The sequence below is a fragment of the Mytilus galloprovincialis genome, chromosome 13 (assembly GCF_965363235.1).
Source record: "Mytilus galloprovincialis chromosome 13, xbMytGall1.hap1.1, whole genome shotgun sequence".
Lineage (NCBI taxonomy): Eukaryota > Metazoa > Mollusca > Bivalvia > Mytilida > Mytilidae > Mytilus > Mytilus galloprovincialis.
The window spans coordinates 44,570,950-44,587,024 of record NC_134850.1 but is presented as its reverse complement, the minus strand read 5'-3'; the positions used below and the strand labels follow the sequence as shown (position 1 = coordinate 44,587,024).

At 29.5% G+C, this 16,075-nt stretch overlaps 1 protein-coding gene across 2 annotated transcripts; it reads right to left on the bottom strand.

Annotated features, from left to right (window-relative positions):
• Positions 1-1,276: 1,276 nt before the first annotated feature.
• On the bottom strand, positions 1,277-16,053 carry LOC143057603 (ciliogenesis and planar polarity effector 2-like). 2 transcript variants are annotated; one of them, XM_076230934.1, is made up of 6 exons: positions 16,033-16,053; positions 6,818-6,935; positions 5,915-6,061; positions 3,426-3,550; positions 2,823-2,959; positions 1,277-2,209 (listed from the first exon to the last, which is right to left on the bottom strand). In XM_076230934.1, exons 2-6 carry the CDS (start codon positions 6,924-6,926, stop codon positions 1,987-1,989), a joined length of 741 nt encoding a protein of 246 aa, XP_076087049.1. In that variant the 5' UTR covers positions 6,927-6,935; positions 16,033-16,053; the 3' UTR covers positions 1,277-1,986. The 2 variants fall into 2 exon arrangements, with proteins under 2 accessions (XP_076087049.1, XP_076087048.1); XM_076230933.1 differs by lacking the exon at positions 16,033-16,053 and adding an exon at positions 15,800-15,887 and having other exon boundaries at positions 1,278-2,209.
• Positions 16,054-16,075: the final 22 nt, after the last annotated feature.

Genomic DNA, 16,075 nt, shown 5'->3' with positions numbered 1-16,075 from the left:
CTATTACCACAGGAATCAGATGTACAGTAATCGTTTGTTGATGTGGTTCGTAAATGTTTCTCTTTTCTCGTTTTTTAAGGAGTTCGACCTAGGTTAAGGGAAATAACTCTTAAAATCATCAGTACGTTTGTGTCAACCATTTTCAAAAACATATTCTAAGCTTCTAGGTTACATAGATTATTTTCAATCTGTTTCAGGTTAAATGCTTAAAATACATTGATGAACTTGACTTTTACAAACGCTTGACTGATTTAAAGAGTTATCTCCCTGAACCAAGGTTTACCCCCTTAAATAGATTGGACAGTTGGTTTTCCCGTTTGAATGGTTTGACCCATGTCATTTATGGTGGGTCCTTTATAGCTTGCTGTTCAGTGCGATCCAAAGCACCGTGTTGAAGACTATACTTTGATCTATAATGGTTTACATTTATCAATTGTGACTTGGATGAGCGGGTTGTCTCATTGGCACTCATACCAAATCTTCTTACATCTAATTATCGAACAAAAAAGGGTTTTGGACTTTTTTTGAATTGTGATAAGCAGTAAACATTTGGGCACAATAAGTCCTCACTTCACCATGATAAACTATAATAGTTATTTACCAAGTTTACCAGCAGACATGGTCATCATGCTCTAGTGTGCCAGACCATCACACTTTGGCAAACCAGATAATATATGCTGAAATCTAGCATGCTGTACCAAATATCACATTATCTTACTTTAAAATACCATAAAAATTCACCTTACGGTCAATTTGAAAGCTCAACCAAGCTGACAGGAGATACTACATTAGTTTTTCAAAAATTTAAGGATATAAATGTTAAATTCCAGCCAAGACAGATGAAAATTTCATTTGTTAAAGGAATCAATCAACACATTACATCTAAATAAAGCCAACACAATGAATATATAATATGTTTATTGGAAAAGAATATATCTTTACAAGGCAATAAAAATATAATTATGTATTCAGGCAAAATAAACATGATTCTTCAATTGACTGGCCTGACATCTCTGACCTGATACTGATAGTAACTTCTAATGTTTATATTATACCATTATGTTTTACAATATCATATAATTATGAAAATGGGGATTCAGACACTGAGTTTTTTTTAAATACCAAACTTAGCAATGCCTTTCTACAAGGATCAAACAACTGAAATCATTCTGATTAAATTTACTTTTGTCCTTTTGGATCTTCTCTTGTGGTTTCTAAATATATCAAACTTTCGTGTGACATAAATTTCCTATTATATGAGCTTTCTTCACATATAACATGTTTGCTGTCATTACTATTGTGTAAACCACTAGTTAACAAAACAATATGATATGGTCCCAGCATCTAACTATATTTATATTGTTTTATGTTCTGTATTGCTATGTATATGATTGTAATTATTATTGTTTAAAATTGAGAATGGAAATGGGGAATGTGCCAAAGAGACAACAACCCGACCATAGAGCAGACAAAATGTTTGTTTATTTGTGTGTTGATGACAATCCAGATTTTGGATTTTATATCAATAAAATCTCTGACTTTGACTTTGCAATATTTCTTCCCTTTGTCATTAATAATATTATATTTGCCCTTTGTCTTGATAACAGTATATTACCTGCTCTTTAACTTGATAACAATATGATATCATCCCTATGTCTATTTGAACATTTGAAATCATCACTGCATCTATTTAACAATACGATAATATCCCTTAATTCCCTTTGTCTATCTACAATATGATATGACATTGTCTCTCTGTCAACAATGGTCAATTAAACAAATGATATCACCCCTGCTTCTACGTGTATTAAACAAATATGATATCATCCCTGTGTCTTCTTAACAATATAATATCTTCCTAGTGTAGTCACAATTATATTGTCCTTGCTTCTAGTACACTTAATGATAATATTGTCTCTACTTGTAGTTAACAGTATATCATCCCTGTGTCTATTCATTAACTATATATGATATCATCGTGTCTATTTAACAATATGATATCTTCCCTTCTTCTGTCTTATTTGATAACAGTACATCTCTATACCATAAATGTTCACAGATAATATTTAATATTTGTGCTACATCATTGAAGTCTGTTTTTCCATCATTATCTGGAGTGTTTCTGATTTTCAAGATCGGTATTTTCCAATTTTGTTCAAAATCTCTGATGTCTCTTTGCGTTATTTCTGTATGCGCATGCTGATCAAATCTTTTATAAGTTAAGGATATGTTCTGTTATTTATTCAAAATAAAGGCCTCTTTATCTTTATATAACTGTAATTTATAATAAGTGAAATTTATGAAATCTTCAAACAAAAAAAAGGATATTTGTTTTTAAGTTACAAGCAATTACGTTTCCACAGGAAAAAAAAATTCTTCAAATTTTTCATATGAATATGGCAACCAGGAAATTGATAAACTATAAATGTATCAACACATCAAACAATACATGAAACTTGATTCCAAATTTAAGGAAGCTCTGATCTGCAGTTCATGAGATAAATGTGATAAAGTATTATACATGGCCATAATGTGTGATAAGATATCAAAATTCAACAAAACAAAAAGTTGACCAGTAATGAATGTAGAGACACATTTTCGCATGCTGTAATGAAGCTTGCTACCAAAGGAGTAAGTTAACGAAGAGTTAAATTTGCCCTAATATTTTAATGTTGTTTGTTTTTTTATGAGGCCAAATGACTACAAACTTTATATATTAACAATGCAATTTCATCCTTTTTTTTTAGAATGAAGTCTTCACCAAATGTCATGCTATACTAAAATATAATTATTTCAGTTTATGAATATTAAACAAAGGATACTTTGTTCCCATGATAATTTTACAAGATGTATCTTTTGGTCCACTAAATCTTCCAAAGTTCTGTGGAATGTCATCAAAACTACTCTTGTCAACAAATGAAAATAGGTACATAGTACAGTCACACTTTTCTAAACATGCCTGTAAAGAAGAATAAGAATAACATGTATTATATAAGCATTATTTTCATTTCTTTTTAAGCATCGCAAAAGAAAAGCAGAAATTGTTTTTCTTTCATTATCGTAGATGATATTTTAGTTTTTCTCAAAAAAATTACAAAAAGTCTTCTAGAATTTAAATTTGAAATAAAATAAAAGAAAAATCTAGAAAATAGCAATTCATATTTACATTATGATCTTCACAGAACTTCTAGCAAAATCAGGTGTGTTCACAAAAACAATGAACTCTTTACCAAGTATGTGACATGTAGAATCAATTTGGTAGCATATTATATATATTATACATGTATATCAAAACTTTTGTTAAATCTTAACAAACTTTTTTCTCAAATTGTGACTTTTTAACAAAAGTAAAACGTTAAATCGATCAGGGTAAACTAAAGGAATTAAAAATAAATTTAACTGAATTGGATAAATTAACTCCTTACCGGCTGAATATGGTCAAACTTTTTCAATGCCCCTTCCCCAGCATCCCATAACTGTAACTTGAACATTATCACTTTGTTGAACTGCTGTATTTTACCTGGCCAGTAAATGGTGGTTGTCTGTATTCCTTTAATGACAATGCAATGTATTTATTAATTCATAGTATCGAGAACCAAAACAAAATAGTTTGACACATGCAACAGGGTTGAAGAAACAATGAAAACCATTGTCTGGCAATGATATATCTATTGAAGTTCAAACAGAATTTAACAACAATTTGGTATGCAAAAATAAACAATGTACCATAAAAGGCGTATTGCATTATTCAAAACTTCCAATTAGTTAGTCACAAGTGGCAAAAAATATCTTTTTCACAGATTTTTAAGTTTTTGATTTTGTTTGGTTCAATCATTAATAAAAGTAAAATAAGAAATAAAAATTTGTTTTTAGTAGCCAATTTGGTTCAATTTTGTCAAAATAATCTAGGAAATATCACTGATGAATTATTTACTTGCAAGTGAATAATTCGACCTCAATAAATTAATATTCATCTGACCTTTAGAGATTGGTTACCCATGCATAATTCATGTTCAGCCATTAATAGGAAAAGAATGTTAACATTGAAATTAAAATTAAGATGAACTATTCAGTTGACTAATTCAATCAAGAAAATATTATTCTAATACTGGTAAAAACGTTAATGAACTTATTTTTTAAACCAATAACATAAAGTTGAATAGACCTATAAAAATTCAATTACATGAGATTGAAATCTATCTACATTTATGTTGATGTATATATCAGGTTATGCTATTGTCGGCAGTATTTGGAGGATATATATCTTGATAGTTAATTAGATGGCATTTAGACTAAAATACACACAAAATTCTGACATATATTATCGAGTACATGCCTTGTTAACTGTTTATTTCAGACTTATGGTAATTTTGATATATATGTTTTAGTATGTTGTAAATCAAATATGAGAATTTGAGTCAAAAGTGAACATTAGTTTAACAGCTAGCAAAGATGGGTCCGATTACTTTCAATGTAATTGATTAAATTACAATTACTTTGTCATTTGTACGATTAAATTAATTTAATGATTACATCATTTCTGAAAGTGTCTGATTAAATTAATGATTACATTGGCAAAGTAATCATGATTACATCTGATTACAATGAATAAAAAAAAACAAAAAAACATTTTGAATGATGTGAATGAATTAGCATTTAATATAACTGAAGCACTTTTTCAAAAGGATTTTGTTTTGTATATTATAAAAATGACAACCTCAAACTTCATCTATTTAATAAACCACAAAAGTTCACTACATACATACATGAACATTGTGTCACCCATTACACTTTATTATCATTGATCTCTGAATTATTTTGACTTCAATTGAATCTGGTTTTAGAAAGAGTTTGCTGTTTGTCTTCTGACCTCTTCCAGACTTTATATGTATTTCAAGGTGCAGTTTATAAAAGTTAAAATATGGATAAAATAAAGTTACCAGATAAAAGCTATGTAAAATTTGAATAGAATTGTTACAAATTGTTAACAAAATACAATACTATAAATCAATGCATTTTACATGTCCAGTCCAAGTACATACTAAAATTTACTTATTTTAAGCAAGATATTTGTCCAACTTTTAATTTAGTTTGTGCTAATTAGATAAATTTTCACATGTCTGATTAATCTTTTATCATATATATTGTCCTACAGCTATACTCAATTGGAAATTGCAATAAAAACAAACCTTAATCATGTTAATTGGTTTCCTACCTGTCAATTCAGAGTTGACAAAAATCACAATATTAACAAAAGATTATAATTCAGGGGTTAAAGAAAAGTATAATATTACTTAAATATAATAGTTTTTAACTAAATATATATGTACATCTTTAAATTGTGAATATATGTACATCTTTTAATTGTGAATATATGTACAATATCTTTTACTAGAGACATAAAATTGTATTGCATGTATCTTCTTAGGCTAATGATAACTTTTCAATACTGTAACAGTTTATTTTTTACTGAGTTATACAAATCAATTATAACAATGCTTTATAAAGTAAACCAAACTATCTTAAATTGTTGAATATTCATTCAATAAGAACAAAAAGGTTCATTTATTTACCATAAACACAGTTCAAGATTTTTTTAATTGTAATCAGAATGTAATCATAAAGTAATCAGGATTACAGGGCATTTTGAAAAGTAATTGATTAAATTAAATTACATGTAATCAGATTTGTTGCTGATTAATGATTACAATGATTACTTGGAAAATTGTAATCAATTACAGCTGATTAACGATTACAATTACAGTTACCCCAAATCTGTCAGCAGGTGCCCCTTTTTAAATCAGTTGATCAGTCATATATGCAAATATTGTTCAAAAACACAAGATCTACATGTAGATAACAAAACAATTTTCCCTAGTTTTATTCTAACTGTTATTGTATTACAACATTATACCTGCAGTCTCACTATGACTGGTAGGAATCTGGTTTCCTGATAATTTTGCAATAGTGCTTGTTTTTCCTACACCACTCTTCCCAACCAGAAATATTTTGTATGTCACTTCCTCAACTTGTGCAGAAACATTTGGTTTTTCTAGGAGACCTGTAAATGTAAAAGTTAACTTTAATATGATGATTATACTAACATTTTAATCGTCAAATATCATGTAAAAAGGAAGACAAATAGTTAAGGGTTGTTTAAATTTGAAAAAGTCATGCAGGTAATTCCAAACCTTATGGCAACAGTTAACAGGTACAAAGCAGGGTTCACATGCATATCACATTTACATGTTCTTGTTACAGAAAGAAAAGGTATTCAAAATAAAATTGTGCATTTAATATTTGTATGCTATCTAATCATGTCAGGCATCCATTAAAGGGACTTAAAGATTATAACAAGGGTGAATATGGACATAATATATAACCAATAACCAATTTTGCCCCAGGTGACAATATGAGAAGAGCAATTTTGCCCCAGGTGACAATATGAGAAGAGCAATTTTGCAGTTATCATACCCAAAACCCAATGATTTCCTAACAAATATGTGATAAAAATATATATCAATGTTAGTTATTCTGTTATATTTCTGTCAAAGGATTATAAATAAAACGTAACTATTAGAACAGTTTATATGTTATCAAATTTTCATTGAAATGTCTGAACTTTTATCAGAATAAATAAGAGAAGGAGTTCAATGCAGTCTCATTCTGGCTACTTTGACTTAACAAACGAGGATATTCTAGATCTATACAACATAAGGCTATTGGTTTGTTCTTTTTTTTTTTTTTTTAAATCAAAATTAAATTTTACTTAGACTTTAGTTTATTTTGTGAGTGTGAGAAGTTACCTTCATCTTACCAAAAGTTTTCCTAGTGACCAGGTTCTTCTGAAGTAACGATGTGATTATCTCCCTTCCTTCCTGTGACCTATACCATTCATGATTTAGATATGTTCCTGGAGACAGCATTATTTATTCCTGTAAACATATATAATACAATAAAATTTGAAGATGATGAGATCATTCCTTGTTTTTTTTTTTTTTTTTACATATATATTTGATATAAATATGCAAAGTTTCAACTGCAAGCATGTAAGCTTATTTTTTAAAAATACATAAAAAATGAATATTCACATAGACTTAAGGATGTACACGTACTTACAAATGTAGGGCAAGGTGAGGTTGTAGAATTTTGTGTTAAATGTTCAGACTTCTTGGTGTTTTTCCATATGATACACGGTAAAATATCCTACCCAATAACACCCCTTTATCTTTTCATATAAGACTTAAAAGCTCATAAAAGGTCATTCAACAAAATTTAAGCAGATTCTTGATTTTCTTTCCTTTGATTTGAGACCCAAATATAAGGTAAAAGTCTGAGACAGCCTTCTCCTACCATATTTTATACATCAAAAGTCTTGACAAGGAGCTCCATGACCTATCAATATTTTTAGTTTATTTTGATCCTTAACTAATACTCTTCTAGCTTAAAGCATCAATTTTACATTCTTGATTTATTTAATTTTACAAAGTACATCCTTAAGGAGGCTCAAGGATACAAATATTTTAGCAAAATTTTAAACATTTTTTTTTCAATACAAATTTTATTTATTACTTTTGTAGCAGAAATAGTTATCAGTTAATTTTTAGCTCCCTTTGGTAAAACTCTAAATTTCATATTTGATGTATTTCATTGTTAATTAATTTACATGAAGCTTATTAAGGATATATTTGTTAAATTACATAGCTTTTGCTATTTTAATTCATTGGTTAAAGATATTTATTTATATTATAGGTTTAATATTTGCATCGTTGCAAATTCTTTGGTTACCTTCTGTGAGAAATTTATATATTTTATATAACTAGTTTTAGATTCTTATTTAGAATCCACTGAGTACTCATAAAGATAAAACAAAAATTAAGGAAAGCCAGGCTTTCCAATCAAGGATCCATTAGCCTAGTGCATTTGCTATAAGCCTCCATAGTATGGGTTAATTTGAAGTCATTGAATACTCCATTTCTTTTCACCTTTGGCTCTACATGATAAAAGTTGTACTTCGTTGAATAAATTATATATTGTTTTCAGTTTTTGGTTTTCATTTACTTAAATATATTATAGCGCATCACTTTTGGCATCAGTCGTTTTCCGCACACATCAGTTTACAAACTAGAATTAGCTGTGGTCCGCATCCCCGAATCTTAGGCAGAATTGTTCCTGCTACATTTGGTAGTGCGGGTGGGGTGCGGAGTTATAAAGCAACTTTTTCTGGTTTGTAACTGAACAAAAAATTTATAAGAAATGGAGCAGACATTTGAGTCAATGTCTGGTGCCACTGGATATGACAGTCCAAATCAGACCAGTTTTGAATAGTTATTTCTGGGGTATTTTATTTTCATAGTTTGGTTCATTTTGTAAATGTTTATTCAGTTATGATTAGGTTTGAAGAAAAACCTTGTTTGTTTGATGGTATCAGCATTGATATTACAGATTATTTTGTTCACTTTGAGACAGTTTCTCTTTGGAATAAGTGGAATCAATTTGAGATGGCATGTCAGTTAATAATGAATTTGAGAGGTGATGCTCAAACTACTTTACGTTTCTTAAAGAGGCCACAGTTATACGATTATGTGACTGCTTGAAAAATGTTCTCATTCAGAGGTTCAATCCTAAGGAGAGGGTGGTATATTTTAAATTTCAACTGCGAGTTTGCAGTTTGAAGAAAAATGAAACAATTTCTGAATTTGGTCAGCGTTTTAAGATACTAGCTCACAAGGCTTATCCTGATAATTTTTCCGATTTGGATTCGTATTTTACTGACTTATTTACATCATGTTTGAATATTGAGATGGCTAAATTTGTCACTTTTAAGCACCCTCATAGTTTAGATGAGGCTTTATCACTTGCCATTGAATATGAAGCTGTTCATTTTTCTGGTGATTCAGAGACTATTGATGAGTCAGAAAGTTCAGTTTGTTGTAATACTGTTCAGAAGAGTTTTGAAACTTTAATTAATATGTTGAGGAGACGATTGAGATCACGAAGGAAACATATAAAACATAAGAGATGTTTTAAATGTCACCAGTCAGGTCATGTCAGGTCTAAGTGTCCAAATATGTCTATCAAAGTTCATGCTAGAGATGAAAGGTCTGCAGATAGTCAAGTAAAGCTCTCAGAAATAGGTGGGATGTTGAGGAATGAACATTGTAGTTCAGATTGTGTTACCTTTGTTTAATGTTTGTTTTGACATTGTGTTGTAAATATATAGTTATACTTTATATTTATTTCAATATACTCAGAGGTGTCACAAGCCTCAATTTTGGTTGTTTGGTTTTTCCTTTTCCAAGGGAGGGATGTTGCACATCCCAACTGGTTTTATTTTTCATTTTCATTACTGGCTTGAATTATGGCTGATCTTCTGTGTAGTTTGAAGTGTAGACTGTTAGTTAGTATTAGTAGGAATTGGTTTGTTTTATGAGTTGTTGCTCATTTGTCTGGATTGTAATCTCTAGCTAAATATTTATTATTTACAGGGTTTACGGGAGACCGACTTCTTGACTTTAGTCATGGCAGAAACCAATAGAGTGAAAGTTAAGTTTGAAGTTAGGAACACTTCTAGCTCATACAGATGGATCTGATCCATTATTTGGTACCATGTAAAATTTGGGCATCGCCCATTTTATTTAGAACCTTGCTATAAAGCTGGGCATCGTCAAACTTTATTTTGAGAACCTTGCATACAGATGGACCCGATCCATCTTCGGTGGCACAACGTCTGTGTTACCGTTATCAACAACGTTGGAGTGCAGTTAAAGAACCCGGTGGTACACGTTAAAAGTGCCACTGTGAGATCAACACTGGTGGAGAATGCCTGGTACAACTTTTCATGTTGGATTTCAACCGTTAGCAGTGCTGTTACCCTATATGACGTACTACTGATTCTGAAGCCTACATACCAAGAAGACCTAAAGTCGCGTCCGTTAACAGATGGACCTGCTTCCGATGTGTGTTTGTGTATGCGTTAAACAGTGACATTTATTTAAAAGGGATATTACATGTGTTTGAAAGACATTTTATCTGATGAACATTGATAGACTTTTGTTAAATCAAATTTTCAAATGTTATTGCATTTACATTTGTTTTCAAAGGGAGGAGGAGGGTACCAGACTGGTGTAGCGGTTTCTTTGAACATTCTCGTGATTCAACTTTAACTGATGTATTTTGGATTTAATGTTTGATCCTGACATTTGGATTTTGCGTGCGTATTGATGCAGATACATGAATTTGATAGACATTTCAGTTTGAAGACTTTATTGATGAAATTTTTCGTTTGTCTTAGGGGGAGGAATGTAGCAGACAGAGTTATTAGTTAATTTTTAGCTCCCTTTGGTAAAACTCTAAATTTCATATTTGATGTATTTCATTGTTAATTAATTTACATGAAGCTTATTAAGGATATATTTGTTAAATTACATAGCTTTTGCTATTTTAATTCATTGGTTAAAGATATTTATTTATATTGTAAAGTTTAATATTTGCATCGTTGCAAATTCTTTGGTTACCTTCTGTGAGAAATTTATATATTTTATATAACTAGTTTTAGATTCTTATTTTGAATCCTCTGAGGACTGACATTCAGTCCAACCAAGGAAAGCCAGGCTTTCCAACCAAGTATCCATTAGGTTAGTGCATTTGCTGCATGCCTCCTTAGTATGGTAAATTGAAATGATATTGAATGCTCCATTTCTACACTCTTGGCTTTACATAATAAAAGTTGTACTTTATTGATTAAATTATATATTGTTTTTGGTTTTCATTTACTGAGATATATTATAGCGCATCACTTTCGGCATCAGTCGTTTTCCGCACACATCAGTTTACAAACTAGAATTAACTGTGGTCCGCATCCCCGAATCTTAGGCAGAATTGTTCCTGCTACACTTTATTAGTTTTTACTTTATCATATGGTTCAATCATCAACCATAAAAATCAAATCATTTTGGCCCCAGATGACTTTTAAAATGTATATAACATTGAAAAAAGCTCCAAATTATCTCCCTTTGGTGCAAAAATTCCATCTTTTGGCATTAAAATTGAAATATCTTTTTTAACTCATCGGTGACCTATATTTTTTATCAATTTCTTGGATTAAGCTGTACTTAAACTAAACTATTGTAACATTTAAGTGATTTCTGTAATTTAGTTCTTTTTGTCGAGCCTTCGACTTTAGTCGAAAAAGCGAGACATAGCGATCCTACATTCCGTCGGCGTCGGCCACAATATTCACTCTGTGGTTAAAGTTTTTGAAATTTTAATAACTTTCTTAAACTATCCTTGAATTGTATGAAACTTGGACAGAAGCTTGTTTATGTTCATAAGATAGTATCCAGAAGTAAATTTTGTAAAAATAAAATTCCATTTTTTCCGTATTTTACTTATAAATGGACTTAGTTTTTTTCTGCCAGGAAACATTACATTCACTCTGTGGTTAAAGTTTTTAAAATTTTAATAACTTTCTTAAACTATCCTGGAAATGTACAAAACTTGGCCAGAACTTGTTTATGATCAGGAGATAGTATCCAGAAGTAAATTTTGTAAAAATAAAATTCCATTTTTCCCGTATTTTACTTATAAATGGACTTAGTTTTTCTTCCAGTTAACATTACATACAGTCTGCAGTTAAAGTATTTAAAACATTTTTAAGATTCTTAAACTAGCCTGGATTTTTACCAAACTTGGACAGAAGCTTCTCACAATCAAAAGATAGTATCGAGAGGTATAATTTTATTGATTTTTTTCATCATTTTTGATGAGTGTGTGATTAACAGCAAAAGTAGGCGAGCCACTGGGTTCCGCGGAACCCTTACAAATTTTTTTATTCAGATATACATTTGTGTAACCTCTATTTCTCTCATTAGTTCAACAGAAAAAAAGTACCTTTACAAAAATGTATGCTTTTTTCGAAGGCAGATTGTGAGCTTAAATGAACGGTGACCCCACTTTTTTATTTTATTTTTCTATAAAGTATACGATAAAGTTCATTTATATAGAAAAATATAGCAAAATCCTATATCTAAAAAAAAAATAATGTATACCACCAAGGCCCCCCCCCCCCCCCTTAAGAGAAAAAGAGAGCAAAAATATTTTTTTCTACTAAAAAATAATAGTTTTTACATTTGTACCTTTATATTTGTGACTTTGGAGTACATGTATTACCAATTATGTAAATCAATTTTATCTGATTTTATGCCCTTCGGTTTATGGGCCCTGTAATTTGGGAAATACAAATATTCTATTCTATTCTATATATAAAGTAAATATGGAACAAATATATATATACATTGCTTTTTTGGGAACTATTTGTAGATCAATCTTTTCTGTCTGTGTATTGTTTAGTGATTACGTTTGTTTAATTCTTTTTTTTCATGTTGCTGTAAGCTGTTTATAAAAATCCAGTATCTGATGGATAGTAGTTATCAGGTATCGGGTAGAACCTTTCAGCTTTTCTTTGGTGAAGATTTACTTTATATAATGTTATAGGGTTTGGGTAATAGTTTGACTTGATATTTTGGCCAATTCAGTGTTTGACACTAACAATGGTCCACTAGCCCGAGGCTATTAAAAATTATCGAGGGCTAGTAAAGTTTTCATCACAGTAGTCTGACCGGCTACAAACTAGAAATTTCACAAAATTTTAATTGTTAACAAATAAATGACAATGCATGATATTTTAATAGAATGAAGTTTAAATTTGGCAATTTTTATTTTAAAAAAATGATTAATTACAGAGAAAAAATTTAATTTCTTGCAAGATTCTTAATTCTACTTCACTGTTTCAAAAATGTTTACCAAAGATCAGTTATACATTTTATGATTTATGATGTTGAAATCTACTCACTTGCATTTTCTGTTAAATTATATACCTGCAATTTTCACTTCAAAAATTAGTTTTCACAAGGTAAATACTTATTTCTTTTATATAATAAATGTATCTATTTTCGATTTGAAGCGTCAATCAATGATTTGGATAGATTTAATAAGAGGAAAATATTAGATTTGAATTATTGGACTTAGAGTTGATGATCTCAACAATTTCGATAGATTTAAGGATTTTTTATTAGATTTGAACTTTTGAAGTTTTATTTGAGGCTTCGATCAACTATTTCAATAGTTTTGAATATAGATTTGTAATTTTTGAACTTAAATAATGTTTTCCTGTTCTGTGAAGTAATTTGAAATATATCAACAGTTTAGATACATCAGATTCTGTTGTTCAGTTATTTCAGCAGTATGGGCAAGACAGCGATCTCCTGGTTGTATTCATCATCTACACCAGAAGAACAAGAAGATTATGTGAAGAATTGCGTCCTGGTGACGTTTGTCCTACTCAGTATTTTGATATAGAGCTCGAGGGGGAGTTAAAGGTCTTAGAGAATAAGAGAGATGTGTTAAGAAAACACCAACTCAGAGAGTGCATAAGGCAGCTAGAAGAAGTACAGGTGCTGTTGGGGTCTATTTCCGTTGAGCAGTTACATTTGATAAACAGAAACAGAACAAAAAGTAAGAGACCTGAGCAAGGTGTATGTGCACTTTTAATTATAACGATTTATCATTATTTAAGTTTTCTTGTGACAGTTTAAGTTTAGAAATTATCTTTTTACCTGTTGCTATAATAGTATAGTTTTAAATTATCATTTATTTTACCTAGAACAGTGATTTTTTTAAATCATAAACACTTAGTTACTTCACAGTTTTCGGGACTTATTCATTCCCCCTCTAGTTATTTAATAAAATTTACTAATTACGGAGAAAGAATTTACTTTCTTTCAAGATTTATTCTGCATCACTGTTTCAAAATTGTTTATCAAAGTTCTGTTATACATTTTATGATTTAAACATCAGTTGAAATCTACTCACTTGCATTTGTAACAGTTTATTTCTTCCTCTATGATATTTTATCCTGAGGATAATTTGTCCCAGTAATTTTTTTCCAGGCATAGTATTTCACAGGTTGATTTTTTCCAGAGGAGTGAAAATCTATTTGTGTTATGCGTATAGTATGTACTGGTATACATGTATATTTGCCATACTATATTTCACAGAACCGTGTGAAATAGAGTCCCATTAACTACTATGTAAGTTACTCAAAATCAATATATACCCGACTATAATTATAAAATGTTTCACAAAGGTACACAAAATTTGCATAATTTATCAAAGGGAGGTAATTATGAACAATTTATATTTTAAAGATTTCTGAATCTATTTTATAGTGAAATATTTCCTTGAATCTTATTTTTTTATATATATATTCATTTATATGAAAAGATGACTTACAACTTGATTTTATAAGACAGATAACATTTCACAGGTTTAAACTATCCAGCTGTTAAACATGCTTTTGTTCCAATATATTATTATGCTATGATTTATATTTCCATATAATCAACAACTACATCTCTGTCCCCAGACAAAACTATTTGTATAGTTAAAAATATCATCATAATCAAATTCTTCTATTACTGTTAACTTTCACTAACCTTATTTAATCATGTTATTATTTTCATAATTACGATCTTTGAAACTACTTCTGGTTTTCTTCCCTATGTTTCATGATAATTTTCTTTTTAAAAGGATGATATTGACTTGAGTATTTCAGGAATCTTTTCAAGGATAATATGTGAATATTTCCCATTATAAAACATTTTTTTTTAACAATCTCGCTTTATTTCAAATACACTATTATTATTTCCTAGAATTTTTAAAGGATAAGTTTTTTTCTAATAACTATTTAATAAGTTAAGTACCCAGATAGAATTTCACAGCAAAGCAAAAAATATCCCAGGGAAATATTTTCCTCCAGATAAAAAAATAACAACAACTACTGTGACATTTTTTCCTCCAGATCAAATTTCACCCGGATATAATTTTGCTTTACACATTTACCTGTTGAATTAAATACCTGAAATTTTCACTTCAAAATTGGTTTTCACAAGGTAAATACTTAAGTTCTTTTATATAATAAATGTATCTATTTTCAAGTTGAAGCATTGACCAACAATTTTGATAGATTTAATTTGAGGACGAAGTACCCTATTACAGTACAAAAATCAATAAAAAAAAAAAAAAAAAAAATACGGGAAATTTTCATTGTATTAATGAACTCAAAATCGTTCAATCTTTTTTTTGTCGCTTTTTTACATTTCCACATTTGCGCAGAACGCAGCAATCTACTTCCTCCTTCCTGTCTCGTTGTCGTGAGACTTTGAGTAGTCTAGTAAAATATAGGAACTCAAGGAACACAATACCAAAATTTCATTTTTAATAATTCTTTGTCTTTGATATGAATTGATCTGATGTAAAATCTCTAACAACAGAACCAAAATCGGAAACGTTACGGTATTTCCGCTTCTTTTTTTTTAACAAATATTTAAGTTACAAAAAAAATAATTCATACAGACTTCGTCCCCATTGACAGGTAATGCCTGTCTCATATTAAGAGAAAAATATTAACCCACCCTTCCGTGCCCTAAATAAAATATATGTTATATGATGATCTTTATACTATAGTTTAGGGTTAATTGTAAAGAAATTATACCTTCATAATTCTTGTAATTGTTTCTTTACTTTAACTACAATTGTGTTGTGTAATACCTTATCATTAGCCTAATACAATGTTAAATTATGGTACATGTATTTTCATGATTTCGAAATTAATTAAACAGCGTTAAAATCATTCATATTTTGTTTCGAAATTAATTAAACAGCTTAAAATCATTCATATTTTAAAATACTAAAAAAAATGGTTGGATCTTTGGAAATTTATGCTAACTGTACAGCTTACTTTGGTACACAATTAAATTGCATTTGTCTTCCAATTATCTAAACCTTTAAAAAAAAAAAATTTGAAACCATGGACGCTGACATTTTGAAAATGCTAAAACCCAGAGTGCAGATTTTTTTCTTGACTCTTTTATTAACGCAATTATTTTTTATTTTCATGTTTTATCAGAAAATAAATTAAACCAGAAATATAAAGAAACTTTTACAGGTTTTGACTAAAAGTACAAACATTACGTTTTCTAGAATTTGTAACTGGAAAATGTTCCTGTTACTGATT